We start from the raw sequence: 15322 nt of genomic DNA on the forward strand, positions 1-15322 counted from the left end.
CAAAAGAAAGAGAAACAGAAGGACGCCCCCGGGAGGGATCGAACCTCCAACCTTCCGGTTAACAGCCGAACGCGCTAGCCAATTGCGCCACGGAGGCGGCTGTCGTATACGCGTTCGGCAACTTGAGCACACTCTTCAAAAGCTATTATTAAAAAGAAGCAAAAAAAAGAGAAACAGAAGGACGCCCCCGGGAGGGATCGAACCTCCAACCTTCCGGTTAACAGCCGAACGCGCTAGCCAATTGCGCCACGGAGGCGGCTGTCGTATACGCGTTCGGCAACTTGAGCACACTCTTCAAAAGCTATTATTAAAAAGAAGCAAAAGAAAGAGAAACAGAAGGACGCCCCCGGGAGGGATCGAACCTCCAACCTTCCGGTTAACAGCCGAACGCGCTAGCCAATTGCGCCACGGAGGCGGCTGTCGTATACGCGTTCGGCAACTTGAGCACACTCTTCAAAAGCTATTATTAAAAAGAAGCAAAAGAAAGAGAAACAGAAGGACGCCCCCGGGAGGGATCGAACCTCCAACCTTCCGGTTAACAGCCGAACGCGCTAGCCAATTGCGCCACGGAGGCGGCTGTCGTATACGCGTTCGGCAACTTGAGCACACTCTTCAAAAGCTATTATTAAAAAGAAGCAAAAGAAAGAGAAACAGAAGGACGCCCCCGGGAGGGATCGAACCTCCAACCTTCCGGTTAACAGCCGAACGCGCTAGCCAATTGCGCCACGGAGGCGGCTGTCGTATACGCGTTCGGCAACTTGAGCACACTCTTCAAAAGCTATTATTAAAAAGAAGCAAAAGAAAGAGAAACAGAAGGACGCCCCCGGGAGGGATCGAACCTCCAACCTTCCGGTTAACAGCCGAACGCGCTAGCCAATTGCGCCACGGAGGCGGCTGTCGTATACGCGTTCGGCAACTTGAGCACACTCTTCAAAAGCTATTATTAAAAAGAAGCAAAAGAAAGAGAAACAGAAGGACGCCCCCGGGAGGGATCGAACCTCCAACCTTCCGGTTAACAGCCGAACGCGCTAGCCAATTGCGCCACGGAGGCGGCTGTCGTATACGCGTTCGGCAACTTGAGCACACTCTTCAAAAGCTATTATTAAAAGAAGCAAAAGAAAGAGAAACAGAAGGACGCCCCCGGGAGGGATCGAACCTCCAACCTTCCGGTTAACAGCCGAACGCGCTAGCCAATTGCGCCACGGAGGCAGCTGTCGCATACGCGTTCGGCAACTTGAGCACACTCTTCAAAAGCTATTATTAAAAAGAAGCAAAAGAAAGAGAAACAGAAGGACGCCCCCGGGAGGGATCGAACCTCCAACCTTCCGGTTAACAGCCGAACGCGCTAGCCAATTGCGCCACGGAGGCGGCTGTCGTATACGCGTTCGGCAACTTGAGCACACTCTTCAAAAGCTATTATTAAAAAGAAGCAAAAGAAAGAGAAACAGAAGGACGCCCCCGGGAGGGATCGAACCTCCAACCTTCCGGTTAACAGCCGAACGCGCTAGCCAATTGCGCCACGGAGGCGGCTGTCGTATACGCGTTCGGCAACTTGAGCACACTCTTCAAAAGCTATTATTAAAAAGAAGCAAAAAAAAGAGAAACAGAAGGACGCCCCCGGGAGGGATCGAACCTCCAACCTTCCGGTTAACAGCCGAACGCGCTAGCCAATTGCGCCACGGAGGCGGCTGTCGTATACGCGTTCGGCAACTTGAGCACACTCTTCAAAGCTATTATTAAAAAGAAGCAAAAGAAAGAGAAACAGAAGGACGCCCCCGGGAGGGATCGAACCTCCAACCTTCCGGTTAACAGCCGAACGCGCTAGCCAATTGCGCCACGGAGGCGGCTGTCGTATACGCGTTCGGCAACTTGAGCACACTCTTCAAAAGCTATTATTAAAAAGAAGCAAAAAAAAGAGAAACAGAAGGACGCCCCCGGGAGGGATCGAACCTCCAACCTTCCGGTTAACAGCCGAACGCGCTAGCCAATTGCGCCACGGAGGCGGCTGTCGTATACGCGTTCGGCAACTTGAGCACACTCTTCAAAAGCTATTATTAAAAAGAAGCAAAAGAAAGAGAAACAGAAGGACGCCCCCGGGAGGGATCGAACCTCCAACCTTCCGGTTAACAGCCGAACGCGCTAGCCAATTGCGCCACGGAGGCGGCTGTCGTATACGCGTTCGGCAACTTGAGCACACTCTTCAAAAGCTATTATTAAAAAGATGCAAAAAAAAGAGAAACAGAAGGACGCCCCCGGGAGGGATCGAACCTCCAACCTTCCGGTTAACAGCCGAACGCGCTAGCCAATTGCGCCACGGAGGCGGCTGTCGTATACGCGTTCGGCAACTTGAGCACACTCTTCAAAAGCTATTATTAAAAAGAAGCAAAAAAAAAAGAGAAAAGAAGGACGCCCCCGGGAGGGATCGAACCTCCAACCTTCCGGTTAACAGCCGAACGCGCTAGCCAATTGCGCCACGGAGGCTTTTTTTTTATTGCTTTTTTTTTCTTTATTGCCGAAATCATATATTACAAGACATAAAACCTGGCAGCCAGACTTTGGCTACCGCGGGATTAAAATCTTTTCATGCATACCAATACATCGAGTACAGAGATCCAGTCTGGTGGATCGGCAAGAGCGCGATACACATCTCGCAGACGCACGACACTTTCAATGAAATGTTCGCGAACAGGGCGTATATCTTTATCAACATGCTGATATTGCGTTCTCGTTTTCCACAAGGCGTGAAGTCCCAGGACCATGATAACATCGTACGGAAAGCCCCCGGATACGTCTACCGGTAAGAAACGAATGCCATAAGGGTCAAGGGGTAGTTGTTTCTTTAATGTGCGTTGAAGCACATCCCAATGAAATATTGGGTCCCAACAGTCTAGAAATACATGTTCAATCGTTTCCGGTTTTTTACATAAGATGCAGTCAGTGGACCAGGGTATAAAGATGCCTTTATCTTGGAGCCAAGTTTTAACAGCGAGTGTGTTTGTGTGCAACTGAAAGAAGAATGTTTTAACTGATGGTTGTATAGGCATTTTCTTTACTCGTTTGAGCACATCCTGTCCAGCGCCTCCGCGATGTGGGAAACGGTACAAGGGCTCTGGTAGCATGTTTTCCACTAGGTCCTTATATAGCTTTTTCTTCTTAACATTAAATAAATAATCTAACGAAAATCGTGCGTTCAGCAACCTGAACGAGAGAACCACCTCGCGCAGGTACCCGGTTACAGAACCGTTGATCATTTCGCGCGACGACGCTATAAGTTCCGGGAGTAGTCGCCGTAGCCTCGTTTGTATGATAGTGCGGAGGAACGGGTGATTTTGATCCCGTAAATACATAAATCGCGACACAACCTGTCGCAAAAACAAATAGGCAAGACCAAGTCCACCTTTCTTAACAGGGCGGAACAAATTCATTCTGCTAGTCCGCTCCCAAGTGGACGCCCAAATAAAAACAGCAAAAATGCGGTAAAGTTTTTGTATGCTAACTCGCGATGCACATAACACATTCATCACATACCAGATTTTGGAGATCAGAAAAATGTTACAGACAGTGGCTCGTGAAAAAATAGACAATTGCCTGCCTTGCCACGCAGTAGACTTTTCTTTTGCACTTCGCGGCCTGGTCAGACCAGTGCGCTTCTGGATCACGATAAGATTCAAGTGGCACGCCTAGGTAACGTGTTGGAATTGCCGACCAGCGTAACCGAGAGTAGTGCTCTGGGGTAACATCCCAGTCACCATGCCAAAACCCGTAACTCTTATCCCAGTTTATTTGGGCACCGGTGCAGTCACAAAAGTCGCATACAATATTAGTGGCTTGTTTGATGCTCTCCCTGTCTGAGCAGAACACAGCAACATCATCTGCGTAAGCCAAAACTTTGACGTGTGCTGTCTCCAGCCTGAAGCCCGTAATAGCTTCCGTGTGGTCTATGGCCAAACAGAGCGGTTCGAGATAAAGTGCAAAAAGCAAAGGTGACAAAGGACATCCCTGCCTCACTGACGAGCGGACGTTCACGCTCTCCGTAAGTTCCCCGTTTACTATAATACGCATGATGCAGTCCGTGTACGCCATTCTGACGCCTTCTAGTATTACATGGCCAACATTTGAATGTTTGAGAATGTCCAATAAAACCTCGTGCTAGACTCGGTCAAAAGCTTTCGCCAGGTCGAGCTGCATCATTGCCACGCGCTCGCCTAGAACGTCACAACATTCAAGAACACTTCGTGCGACGTGAATGTTTGTCGCTATGCTGCGGCCTTTAATACCGCAAGTCTGGTGTGGCCCTACCAGCTTTGCAATAACCCCCTGGAGTCTTTTGGCTAATACTTTCATAAATATTTCGTAGTCCACGTTGGTGAGGCTGATAGGACGATAAGAGCCCACGGAGAGACGTTTTTGGGGATCATCACTCTTGGGTATCAGCACAACGTGCGACCTTCTGAATGAAAGCGGAACTCGCTTACGGTCGAAAGCTTCAGCGAAAACTCCAAGCAACACAGGAGCTACCTTAAATTTAAAAGCTTTATAGAAGGCGGCCCCTAGGCCATCGGGCCCGGGCGCCTTGCCCAGCGTCAAGTCGCCGATTGCGTCCTCGATTTCTCGTAGAGAAATCTGCACCTCCAAACGTGCTTTAACTTCGTCGTCTAGCCTCGGCATAAAAGGTAAAAATCTCTCCCGAAATCCTTCCATAGTGTTCCTTTGTTGTCCAAGCAGATAAGTAAAATGATCGGCTATTACGCGCATGATGACCTTCCTATCCGACGTGACATCATTGCCACTAGCTATTTGACGGATTTCTTTCTGGCACGCATATTTCTTTTCATCAGACAACGCGCGTTTTGTTGGCCTTTCACCGACCCACAATTTTTCCGCTCTTGTTCGTATTATCGCGGCCTTGTACTTCTCACCGTCAATTTGCTCCAGTTGACTCTTCACGTCTCTCATTTCCTTCCTAAAAACACCAGGTTGGATGTTTTCCATGCAGGTAAAGTATTCAAGCCGCTCACGAAGCTCACGTTTACTTTGGTTCCGCTTATGCTTGAGTATGCTACTTCTTTCTATGGCAGCTATTTTGACTCTCTGTTTAAACTTCTCCCATTCAGCAGCAAGATTTATTGACTGCGAGGCGTGTAGCTTCTCCAGTTCGTCGGTTACTACGCTTACGAAATTATCGTCCTCTAGGAGCTTCACATTAAATTTCCACAGGTTCCAATTTAAATGTGGTTTCGCCTGCACTCTGCCAAAGCCGGCAATAACCAAACAGTGGTCGCTGAAGGAAATAGGTTTCACTTCGTACGCAGTGCACAGCACAACAAGTTCGGCTGAGGCATAGATCCTGTCCAATCTTGCATGGCTATCTCGCTGAAAATGGGTGTAAGTCGGGCGAGTACCATTGGAAAAAACGCAGCCCACGTCATCTAAACCGCGGTCATGTACTATCTCCGATAACAACTCGGCGCTCTTATCGTGAATACGGCTCTTTTTGGACCGGTCTTCAGCTGCACAAACACAGTTGAAATCGCCTAGGAGTATTATCACTTTTTCACAGTTTAGATACGTTAGAAACCTTTCAAAAAAAATTGTGCGATCTCTTTCGACATTCGGTGCGTAAGCACAGACAACGCGGTAACTCGTACCCGAAAGACTAAAATCTACCACTAAAAGGCGGCCAGATTGGCACGACTCAACCGTTTGTACGCAACTACCAAAGTCATTACGTATGAAAACAGCACAGCCGCCCGAACTGCCAACAGCGTGACAAAAATGTACATTGAAATGAGGACGAAAAACGGATACCATTCGGTCGGCAACCTCCTGGCTTTCTATTTTGGTCTCCTGAACTGCGACCAAGTCCAAATCGTTTTCGAACAGTAAGCGGCTTAATTGGCACTGTCGCCTTCTAGCGCTTAACCCTCGTACATTCAGGGTTGCTACGCGCAAACTCGCTTTTGTTAGCTGGGCCATGGCTGCAAAGGAGGTTGCCCTTCCGAATGGTGTCCTTTGCGAAGAACAAACCAGAGGTGAAACTTATTGCGATATTCTTCTCGCGGATGACACCGCGAAACAAAACCCGGCCAGTGGCCGTGAAGCTGTCGCGTTTGAAGAGCAAAGCAAACAGAGTGATCCACATTGTAGCTTTTTCCTACACCATTTTCGGCCCAAACCCACCCCTCCCCCTCCTTTACCCGACATAAAAACCATCTCTTACGAAGGCGGATTGCCCGCCCGCCGTGGTTCGCCCGGAATGTTAGGTCGCGGTCTAAATGGAGAGCGTCTTACACCTGGCGTTTTCGTCGGTGGCTCGCCGCCTCCACCATCGTCCCGCTGCGACTCACTGTCGACGGTGCTCTCATGCGGCCGCTTTCCAGCCATCGGGCTCCCTTCGCCGTGAGAAGAAACCATACACTTCTCGCCGGATTCAATCACGCTCACCGGAGGCTGCACTTCTGGGGGCGTATCCCGTCTAGTCGGTGCAGTGTCGACGCCTTTGACGGACTCATGCTGGTCCTTGGAGGCTTCGTCGACTTGCCGCTTATCACGCTCGCCCTCCGGAACAGAGGACGATGTAGATGGCTGTGTTTCACGGGCGTTTGTCTGAGGCGTCGCCTCTTCCAAGTCAGCCTCGTCCATGAGCAGGTCGGTGGTGTCGTCGCTGCCCCCGGGCCCTGTCACGCTGGCGTACGTTCGTTCACACTGGCCGTCTTCGTGACCGAATCGCCGACAAAAGCCACATCGCGGAATGCGGCACTCGCGGCGGATGTGGCCTGTGCCCCGGCAGCGAAGGCAGAGCGGAGCCCTGCCCGGCACAACAACAAGGGCGTGCTCACCGGACACACTTAACTGGTGTGGCAAGTCGTCGATTTTGACGCCGGAGTGCAGCTTCAGAGTCACAAGCCTCGTTGTAGACCCTTTGTCGGTCAATCCCTCGGCCCTCCAGCGCTCCCTGACGATGTCGGTGACTTTACCGAAAGGCGTGAAGGCAAGGCGCACGTCCTCGTCAGGCACACTGTGGAGCAGCCAGTGCACCTTCATTCGGACGTCCCTGTTGGCCGGGTCGATGACGATACAGCGCTTGCTTTTAACTTGCAGTTCACCGATGCTGACCAGCTTCTTCACCGTTTCAGCGTCCTTGAAGGTGACCGCCCACACATGGCTCATGCGGTACGCCCCCAAGGCGACTACCTCGGGGAGTACCGAATGTTGAGCCAGAGCGTCGCGAAAGTCTTCTACCCGGTAGGGCCGAGCACTGACGTCCGCGTGCAAAAACACGGTATTTAAAATAAACCGACCTGTGGGCAAACTGGGCAGAACAACCTGGTATTCGTTTTCCATTGCAGATAACCTGTTTCCGCGACCGAGCTTGGCCGCTATCGCCGCTCCGTCGGAGCTCATGAAAACACGTCCGTACGCTGTCGCGGCCGGAAGTGGAATCCCTTTTTTTTTTTTATTGCCTTGACTCAAACAGTACATAAAAAAAATGAAGTATACAACAATGCAAAAGGTCAGATCACTAGCACTCGGCTAGATCGTTTATATTAAAAAGTACTTAGCTTTAACAATTTCATCTAGAACTGTTATCCACTCTGGAGGATCACTTAGTGCCTTAAACACATCACGCATATAGAGTACTTCTTCCAAAAAGTAAAGATTTGCCGGAAACACTTTCAAATGCGCATGTCTGACGTCCATTCTCGTACGCCAGACACTATGCATACACATAAGCATAAACATATCGCATGGCGCTTCATCACCTACCGCGCATGGCAGGTAGCGAATTCCGAAAGGGCTTAAAGGCAAGTCTTTTTTTAAAGTCCGTTGAAGCACATCCCAAAGGAAAATCGAGTCATGACAGTCCAGAAATATGTGGTCGATGGTTTCCGGTTTTCTGCAAATAAGACAGTCAACCGACCATGAAACAGAGGCCTTTGGTCTGCAACCATGGCTTTGTAGGGAGGGTTCCCGTGTGCAGTTGAAAAAAGAAAGATTTCATTGAAGGTTTCACTGGCATTCGTTTTACCCGTTTGAGCACATCAAGTTCAGGGCCCAAGTGGTATAATCCCCGATACATTGGAACCGGCAAAAACACATCTAGTAGATCTCTATACAAACGTTTACGCGCTACAACCGCTAAGTACTGTAAGGAAAATCTTGCCTTAAGAATCTCCATTGAGGCTACAACTTCACGTAAGAAGGCAGAGAATTTCGTTGTTCCCAAGGAATGCGTTGAAATTACGTAGTCTTGCAATGAATCTCGTAATCGCACTTGGATTACCGAGCGAAGAAAAGGGTCACTCTGGTCCCGTAAGAAAAGAAATCTTGTTACAATCTGCTTGAAAAATAAATGAGATAACGCGAGACCACCGTTTTTAACCCGAAGAAAGAGATTGGATCGGCTCGTGCGCTCCCAAGCTGATCCCCAGATAAACACTGCAAAAACCCTGTGCAGCTTTTGAACTGATACTCTAGCCATGCTTAAAACGTGTAGCACATAATAGACTTTAGCGATCAGAAAGACGTTACAGACAGCTGCTCTTGCAAACATTGAAAAATTATGTCCACCCCACTTTTCTGTTTGCAGTTTTACTCTTTTTGCTTCGTCTGTCCAGTAGTCTTTACTTCCATTGTATTGATCGAGAGGCGCTCCTAAATAGTTTCCAGGGATTGTGCTGAAAGGTATACTGCCTACCATATCTGGAGTATGCTCCCAGTTTCCGTGCCAGAAGCCGAGACATTTTGTCCAGCTAATCATGCTTCCAGTTGCATTACAGAAATCCTTAGCCTCTTCAATGATTTCTTGAACACTCTGCTCATCTGTGCAAAAGACAGCTACGTCATCCGCATAAGCGAGTACTTTGACTTCACTATTGAAAAAAGTGTAGCCATGAATACTTGGATTCCCAAGAACTTTTAAACAAAAGGGTTCTAAATACAGATCAAAAAGGAGGGACGACAGGCAGCATCCCTGTTTAACAGATGCTTCAATTGCAATACATTCACTCAATTTTCTGTTTATCACTAACCGCGCTGTGCATTTGTCATATACCATTCTAACACCATCCAGAATTACTGATCCCACATTCACATGTTCCAGTATTAAAAACAATATCTCGTGTATCACTCTATCAAAAGCCTTATTTAAGTCTAGTTGAATCATTGCACTTCGACCTTCCATGGCATCAAAACATTCGAGAACTGTTCTTGCTATGTGAATATTTGTAAAAATGGATCTTCCTTTAATTCCACAGGTCTGGTGAGGACCAACAAGGGACTTTATCACACTTTGGAGCGGCGAGCTAAAACTTTTATGTAGACCTTGTAATCGGTGTTTGTTAAGCTTATCGGTCTATATGCTTCTACTGAAAGCAGTTTCGATGGTTCTTTAGTTTTGGGAATCAGTATAACGTGAGATGTTCGAAAAGACGAAGGTGCAAGTTTCTTATCATAGCATTCAAGTACAACTCGATGCAGCGCTTCTGCCAATTCGCTTTTAAAAAACTTGTACACCGCGGCTCCAAGACCATCTGGCCCAGGAGACTTTCCGGAGCTCAGTTCTTCTATGGCTTGCTCAACTTCTGAGACCGTTATCGGCCTTTCAAGTGATTGCCTTATTTCATCATCTAGTTTAGGCATAAGTGCCAAAAACACATTCCTAAATCTTTCGGTGTCACATGTTTTAAGGCTGAAAAGGTTTCTATAGTATTCGGTGAAAGCAAGCTCTATTTGTTCAGTCTCGCGGGTAATGCTGTCCCGAAAACGAATTTCGCTAATTTCCTTCGACAAGGCATGTCTTTTCTCTTCACTGAGTGCTCGCTTGGTGGGCGTCTCACCCAACCAAAGCCGCTCACACCTAGCCCTTATCATCGCTCCGCGGTACCTTTCCGTATCTATCGCCTCAAGCTTCGCCTTTACTTCTTTTATTTCTTTCATGAACAAGCCAGGTTTGCTGCTTTCTGCATCGAGCATGTACTCTAGCGTGCTAAGCAGTTGCTTTTCTTGCAGCTTTTCTTTTTGCCTTAACACGCTCGCTCTTTCCAAGGCGGCGATCTTGAATTCGCATTTAAATTGTTCCCAAAGTCCCATGAAATTACTTGTTTGATTCGACAGCATATCCTCGATATACTTCTTTATCTTTTCAACAAAAATTTCATCCTCTAGTAATTTGCTATTGAATTTCCACAGCTCCCAGCTAAACCTCGACACCTTTTTCTTAGTTCCTAAGGTAACCATTACTAATGAATGATCAGTGAAACTAACATATTGTGTAGCATAATGGGAGCAGAGATGCACCAGGTTTAAAGGAACATATATTCTATCCAATCTAGCATGAGTGTTGCCTTGAAAGTGGGTGTATTTTGCTTTCTGGACATGTGCCAGCACTGAACCTATATCTTCGAGATCGTTTTTATCTGTCATTTCTCGTAACACATCCGCGCTCTTATCTCTCTGGTTGTGGTTGTTCGTTCTGTCTTCAGGTCTACAGACACAATTGAAATCCCCAAGCAAAAACACATTTCTTCCACATTCTAGTAAAGGACGAATGCTATTAAAAAGAACTTCTCGGTCACTCACTCTATTCGGTGCATAAATGCAAACTACACGCACAGGATTTCCAAAAGTATTAATATCACAAACAATCATGCGGCCGCTTTCACAAGATAACAGTGACTCGACAATGCCAACGCCTTTGCGGATAAATATAGCACAGCCTCCAGACCTTCCAACTGCGTGACTTACACATACATTATATCTTTCACGAAATACTTGAACCATTCTATCAGTTAGTTCTTCGCTTTCAATTTTGGTCTCCTGGACCGCTAACAAATCGATTTCGTTTTCTAACATAATACGACTTAGTTGACACTGCCGCCTTCGCGCAGAAAGACCTCTTGTGTTGAGTGTTGCGATACGCAGGGGATTTGTAATGTTCATAGCCATCTTAAGTTGTGATTAACACAAAAGAAAATAAATTTACTCACGTCTGTATGTCGAGCAGTGCAACACAGGCTTATCGATGGTCACAGTGACACGTTTGATGTTCATAATAATTCTAGTGCACCCCACGCATGTACTACACTTATCTGAGTGACAGAAAAGCAAAAGAAAGAAAAAAAAAAGGGGGGGGGAGGGGAGGGGGAGGTGGGAAGAGCCCGCCGCTATGTAGCCGGCGGTATTGACTAGTCCGTCGGGCAACGTTCAGATTGGGCGCAGGTTTCAAAGACTGTCGTCGGGAGGCTGCAGTCTTCGTGGGAGGTTCCCCACTGCCCCCGGGCGCACAAGTCGAAGATTCCTCGCTCTCTTCTCGAGTCCGCTTTCCATGTCCGCTGGCTGCTGCCATGTCAACATCGGTGATTTTCGAGTTCTCTTCCCCGTCGGGCGATGAGACTTCTGGGGGGTTCTCGACGTGATTTTCCTCATTCTGTGATGTTATTGGCTTCTCAGCCGTAGCGTCGGGTTCGGGGACTTTCTTCGGCTCCGATTTATTAACGTATTCTCACGGAGTGTGCAAACCTACCAGTGCCGTCATTTGCCTTTCTTCGCTATGTCCTCGCGTGGCTTCTTCTGAATCAGCTGCATCCATCATGTGCTCGGACAATGCGTCTCCCCGAGCCGGGCCTGCTACGCTTGCATAGGAGCGCACGCACTGGGTCTCGTCGTGGCCGTAGCGACGACAGAGCCCGCAACGTGGAACACGGCACTCGCGACGTATGTGACCGATGCCGCGGCATCGGAGGCAGAGCGGGGCTCTGCCTGGGACGTGAACGAGTGCGACATCTTCAGCGACTCGCAGCTCATGAGGCAAATCATCAACGGAAACGCCCACTTTCAGTTTCAAGGTTACTGAGCGTGCGGTTGACCCTTTATCCATGCAGCCTTTCACCTTCCATTTGTCTCGTGAAATTTCTGTCACCTTTCCGAAGGGTGCCAATGCCGTTCGCACGTCGTCGTCGGGCACACCATGCAGTAACCAGTAAAGCTTCAGTCGAACGCCTCGGTCACAAGGGTCAATGACCATGCAGCGCTCATCCTTGACAGCAATGGCCTCTGTTGCAAGCATCTTCTTTTTCCCTTCCTCGTCTTTAAACGTTACTGCCCACAGGTGATTCATCTGGTACGCCCCTAGGGCAACCACCTCGGGCAGGAGCGACATCTTGTCAAGGGCGTCTCGGAAATGTTCTACACGATAAGGCCGTGCCTTTAGGCAACCGTGCAAAAAAACGGTATTCAAAACTGATTCACCTGTGGGCAGATGCGGCAAAACAACCTGATAATCTTCAGCCGGCTTTTCAACAGTCCTGATTCCGCGGCCTTGGGCCGCTGCAGCCGCTCCGAGGGAGCTCATCTTTACACGTCCGTTCACTGTGGTGGCCGGAAGTGGAATGATTGCGCCACGGAGGCGGCTGTCGCATACGCGGTCGGCATCTTGAGCACATTCTTCAAAAGCTATTATTAAAAAGAAGAAAGAAAACAGAGAGAAACAGAAGACGCCCCCGGGAGGGATCGAACCTCCAACCTTCCGGTTAACAGCCGAACGCGCTAGCCAATTGCGCCATGGAGGCGGCTGTCGCATACGCGGTCGGCATCTTGAGCACATTCTTCAAAAGCTATTATTAAAAAGAAGCAAAAAAAAAGAGAAACAGAAGACGCCCCCGGGAGGGATCGAACCTCCAACCTTCCGGTTAACAGCCGAACGCGCTAGCCAATCGCGCCACGGAGGCGGCTGTCGCATACGCGTTCGGCAACTTGAGCACACTCTTCAAAAGCTATTATTAAAAAGAAGCCAAAAAAGAGAAACAGAACAACGCCCCCGGGAGGGATCGAACCTCCAACCTTCCGGTTAACAGCCGAACGCGCTAGCCAATTGCGCCACGGAGGCGGCTGTCGCATACGCGTTCGGCAACTTGAGCACACTCTTCAAAAGCTATTATTAAAAAGAAGCAAAAAAAGAGAAACAACAACGCCCCCGGGAGGGATCGAACCTCCAACCTTCCGGTTAACAGCTGAACGCGCTAGCCAATTGCGCCACGGAGGCGGCTGTCGCATACGCGTTCGGCAACTTGAGCACACTCTTCAAAAGCTATTATTAAAAAAGAAGCAAAAAAAGAGAAACAGAACAACGCCCCCGGGAGGGATCGAACCTCCAACCTTCCGGTTAACAGACGATCGCGCTAGCCAATAGACCTCTCCCTGTTTGCAAACAGTGTGACGTCACTGGCAGTGTCCCGCCCCCAAGTCCCGCCTTCGGAGCAGGTGCTGGTTGGCAAGAAAGTTCCGCCGCCGGGATCTCTCTGCATAGCAACGCTGCGTGTGTCTGCTTTACTTCGATAGAAGTTTTCTGAACTCACAGCTGTTAGAAGGAAGAGTTACTGCCTGCAATGAACGATTCTGTCAGGTCAACATATGATTTGCTCGTCGTGGATGACAGCCATAAAAAAATCTTATGCTCCTCGAAAGCGAACGTTGTACATTTTCACGACGACTGGTGTTTGGAAATATTAGCATGGCATGGATGTGAACGTACTCAATTTCCGTCGCGAAATGTGCATTGCAGTTTTAAACGATGTACAGCATTGGCGGCTACTGTGCGCGAGGTCACGGATTAGATTCTCACTCACGGCGCAATACTCTGATCAGAGATGAATGAAAGAAAAAAAAAAACGAAGGAACCACTCATTAGCCTGCGTTCGGTTAACAAATCGAACGTGAAAATTAAAGCAAAGCTTTCCCCTACGGCGTTCCTCATAATCCACTGAGAAGTTTTGAGATGTTAAACACAGTAATTTAGTTATAAATAATCTGTTGCGCGGTTACTTCGCTGTATCTGATGCCTACAACGTGTTTCTATACTTACTACACTCCTTTAGACTTGGTACACAAACTCGGATTGTCACTTCATAAATATCGAGCCGTAAAGATAAGCTAACTAGAATATGACAAACAAGAATATCCACTGCTTCTATTAAGACGTACATCTCCAATAAAATTCGATACGCGTATGGTTCTGGATATTCGCCGTGGTAAACCGTACGTGCATGTTCGGCAATGCTAAAACACACTGGTAGCTCATGCGTAGTCTCACCTTTCAGCCTGGACATCATGCACTTTTTTTTGTTTGTTGTTTTGTGCACCCAGCACAAACACTGAGATGTACGCACTCGCAGATCATCGCGTCAAATAAAATGTCCAATCCTGATGTTCCGTCGACAACCGGTCACTGCAAATTGCCATGTTAGATACAACGCGTGCCAATGTTTTCGCAAACAAGATGCATCGTTATTCACACAGCACACACCACACACAATATTGTCACTTTCAACGTCCACAACTGTGAATCGATATCGTCGCTGCCTTGAAACGCACACTACATGCCACAGTAAACGAGGCACATTTTCGAAGACGATATCGCTGTTTCTCGCACAGACCACCACGTGGGTTCACTTCTTCAAGTTAAACAGCCAGCAGCGTGGCAAATTTTTCGTCACGCAGTCCACGACACATTTATATGTTCTTTGACTTATACCACAAATAATCTTGGAACCGAAAGATTAAGAAAAAGGTTCAAAAGAAAAAAAAGAACGTGCGCCAAACACCGTGCGACTGTACCACGCTGAGCCGGCAGCGGGAGTGTTTTGCCAACCACCCGCCGTTGCACGTGCGCCGAGAGGTCACGTGACCGGACGTCACGGGGAGTGAGTGACGTAGGCCGGTAGAGGTCTATTGCGCTACGGAGGCGGCTGTCGCATACGCGTTCGGCAACTTGAGCACACTCTTCAAAAGCTATTATTAAAAAGAAGCAAAAAAAGAGAAACAGAACAACGCCCCCGGGAGGGATCGAACCTCCAACCTTCCGGTTAACAGCCGAACGCGCTAGCCAATTGCGCCACGGAGGCGGCTGTCGCATACGCGTTCGGCAACTTGAGCACACTCTTCAAAAGCTATTATTAAAAAGAAGCAAAAAAAAAGAGAAACAGAAGACGCCCCCGGGAGGGATCGAACCTCCAACCTTCCGGTTAACAGCCGAACGCGCTAGCCAATTGCGCCACGGAGGCGGCTGTCGCATACGCGTTCGGCAACTTGAGCACACTCTTCAAAAGCTATTATTAAAAAGAAGCCAAAAAGAGAAACAGAACAACGCCCCCGGGAGGGATCGAACCTCCAACCTTCCGGTTAACAGCCGAACGCGCTAGCCAATTGCGCCACGGAGGCGGCTGTCGCATACGCGTTCGGCAACTTGAGCACACTCTTCAAAAGCTATAGTTTAAAAAGAAGCAAAAAAAGAGAAACAACAACGCCCCCGGGAGGGATCGAACCT

The 15322-nt window shown here is 48.5% G+C and overlaps 2 protein-coding genes and 23 non-coding genes across 25 annotated transcripts; all 25 read right to left on the reverse strand.

Moving 5' to 3' along the window:
- Positions 1-23: 23 nt before the first annotated feature.
- Trnan-guu (transfer RNA asparagine (anticodon GUU)) lies at positions 24-97 on the reverse strand. The gene has a single exon. It is a non-coding gene; the product is annotated as a tRNA-Asn (tRNA).
- An 85-nt stretch (positions 98-182) lies between these two features.
- Positions 183-256, reverse strand: Trnan-guu (transfer RNA asparagine (anticodon GUU)). Its single transcript has one exon. It is a non-coding gene; the product is annotated as a tRNA-Asn (tRNA).
- Positions 257-341: 85 nt separating this feature from the next.
- Positions 342-415, reverse strand: Trnan-guu (transfer RNA asparagine (anticodon GUU)). The gene has a single exon. It is a non-coding gene; the product is annotated as a tRNA-Asn (tRNA).
- Positions 416-500: 85 nt separating this feature from the next.
- Trnan-guu (transfer RNA asparagine (anticodon GUU)) lies at positions 501-574 on the reverse strand. The gene has a single exon. It is a non-coding gene; the product is annotated as a tRNA-Asn (tRNA).
- An 85-nt stretch (positions 575-659) lies between these two features.
- Trnan-guu (transfer RNA asparagine (anticodon GUU)) lies at positions 660-733 on the reverse strand. The gene has a single exon. It is a non-coding gene; the product is annotated as a tRNA-Asn (tRNA).
- Positions 734-818: 85 nt separating this feature from the next.
- Trnan-guu (transfer RNA asparagine (anticodon GUU)) lies at positions 819-892 on the reverse strand. Its single transcript has one exon. It is a non-coding gene; the product is annotated as a tRNA-Asn (tRNA).
- Positions 893-977: 85 nt separating this feature from the next.
- Positions 978-1051, reverse strand: Trnan-guu (transfer RNA asparagine (anticodon GUU)). The gene has a single exon. It is a non-coding gene; the product is annotated as a tRNA-Asn (tRNA).
- An 84-nt stretch (positions 1052-1135) lies between these two features.
- Positions 1136-1209, reverse strand: Trnan-guu (transfer RNA asparagine (anticodon GUU)). The gene has a single exon. It is a non-coding gene; the product is annotated as a tRNA-Asn (tRNA).
- Positions 1210-1294: 85 nt separating this feature from the next.
- Positions 1295-1368, reverse strand: Trnan-guu (transfer RNA asparagine (anticodon GUU)). Its single transcript has one exon. It is a non-coding gene; the product is annotated as a tRNA-Asn (tRNA).
- Positions 1369-1453: 85 nt separating this feature from the next.
- On the reverse strand, positions 1454-1527 carry Trnan-guu (transfer RNA asparagine (anticodon GUU)). Its single transcript has one exon. It is a non-coding gene; the product is annotated as a tRNA-Asn (tRNA).
- Positions 1528-1612: 85 nt separating this feature from the next.
- Trnan-guu (transfer RNA asparagine (anticodon GUU)) lies at positions 1613-1686 on the reverse strand. Its single transcript has one exon. It is a non-coding gene; the product is annotated as a tRNA-Asn (tRNA).
- Positions 1687-1770: 84 nt separating this feature from the next.
- Trnan-guu (transfer RNA asparagine (anticodon GUU)) lies at positions 1771-1844 on the reverse strand. The gene has a single exon. It is a non-coding gene; the product is annotated as a tRNA-Asn (tRNA).
- An 85-nt stretch (positions 1845-1929) lies between these two features.
- Trnan-guu (transfer RNA asparagine (anticodon GUU)) lies at positions 1930-2003 on the reverse strand. Its single transcript has one exon. It is a non-coding gene; the product is annotated as a tRNA-Asn (tRNA).
- An 85-nt stretch (positions 2004-2088) lies between these two features.
- Trnan-guu (transfer RNA asparagine (anticodon GUU)) lies at positions 2089-2162 on the reverse strand. The gene has a single exon. It is a non-coding gene; the product is annotated as a tRNA-Asn (tRNA).
- Positions 2163-2247: 85 nt separating this feature from the next.
- Trnan-guu (transfer RNA asparagine (anticodon GUU)) lies at positions 2248-2321 on the reverse strand. The gene has a single exon. It is a non-coding gene; the product is annotated as a tRNA-Asn (tRNA).
- Positions 2322-2407: 86 nt separating this feature from the next.
- On the reverse strand, positions 2408-2481 carry Trnan-guu (transfer RNA asparagine (anticodon GUU)). The gene has a single exon. It is a non-coding gene; the product is annotated as a tRNA-Asn (tRNA).
- A 3735-nt stretch (positions 2482-6216) lies between these two features.
- LOC125756509 (uncharacterized) lies at positions 6217-7422 on the reverse strand. Its single transcript, XM_049411361.1, has one exon. The coding sequence runs from the start codon at positions 7402-7404 to the stop codon at positions 6217-6219; it is 1188 nt and encodes a 395-aa protein (XP_049267318.1). The 5' UTR covers positions 7405-7422.
- A 4081-nt stretch (positions 7423-11503) lies between these two features.
- On the reverse strand, positions 11504-12352 carry LOC125756510 (uncharacterized). The gene has a single exon (XM_049411362.1). It carries the CDS (start codon positions 12350-12352, stop codon positions 11504-11506), a length of 849 nt encoding a protein of 282 aa, XP_049267319.1.
- Positions 12353-12495: 143 nt separating this feature from the next.
- Trnan-guu (transfer RNA asparagine (anticodon GUU)) lies at positions 12496-12569 on the reverse strand. The gene has a single exon. It is a non-coding gene; the product is annotated as a tRNA-Asn (tRNA).
- An 85-nt stretch (positions 12570-12654) lies between these two features.
- Positions 12655-12728, reverse strand: Trnan-guu (transfer RNA asparagine (anticodon GUU)). Its single transcript has one exon. It is a non-coding gene; the product is annotated as a tRNA-Asn (tRNA).
- An 84-nt stretch (positions 12729-12812) lies between these two features.
- On the reverse strand, positions 12813-12886 carry Trnan-guu (transfer RNA asparagine (anticodon GUU)). Its single transcript has one exon. It is a non-coding gene; the product is annotated as a tRNA-Asn (tRNA).
- Positions 12887-12968: 82 nt separating this feature from the next.
- On the reverse strand, positions 12969-13042 carry Trnan-guu (transfer RNA asparagine (anticodon GUU)). Its single transcript has one exon. It is a non-coding gene; the product is annotated as a tRNA-Asn (tRNA).
- Positions 13043-14826: 1784 nt separating this feature from the next.
- On the reverse strand, positions 14827-14900 carry Trnan-guu (transfer RNA asparagine (anticodon GUU)). Its single transcript has one exon. It is a non-coding gene; the product is annotated as a tRNA-Asn (tRNA).
- Positions 14901-14985: 85 nt separating this feature from the next.
- Trnan-guu (transfer RNA asparagine (anticodon GUU)) lies at positions 14986-15059 on the reverse strand. The gene has a single exon. It is a non-coding gene; the product is annotated as a tRNA-Asn (tRNA).
- An 83-nt stretch (positions 15060-15142) lies between these two features.
- On the reverse strand, positions 15143-15216 carry Trnan-guu (transfer RNA asparagine (anticodon GUU)). Its single transcript has one exon. It is a non-coding gene; the product is annotated as a tRNA-Asn (tRNA).
- Positions 15217-15322: the final 106 nt, after the last annotated feature.

This window comes from Rhipicephalus sanguineus, unplaced genomic scaffold, assembly GCF_013339695.2.
Source record: "Rhipicephalus sanguineus isolate Rsan-2018 unplaced genomic scaffold, BIME_Rsan_1.4 Seq1095, whole genome shotgun sequence".
In the NCBI taxonomy this organism is placed as follows: domain Eukaryota; kingdom Metazoa; phylum Arthropoda; class Arachnida; order Ixodida; family Ixodidae; genus Rhipicephalus; species Rhipicephalus sanguineus.

Bases quoted from the DNA above. Each gene is read 5' to 3' on its own strand.
- LOC125756510 (XM_049411362.1), bottom strand. From the start codon at position 12,352: ATGAGCTCCCTCGGAGCGGCTGCAGCGGCCCAAGGCCGCGGAATCAGG.
- LOC125756509 (XM_049411361.1), bottom strand. From the start codon at position 7,404: ATGAGCTCCGACGGAGCGGCGATAGCGGCCAAGCTCGGTCGCGGAAAC.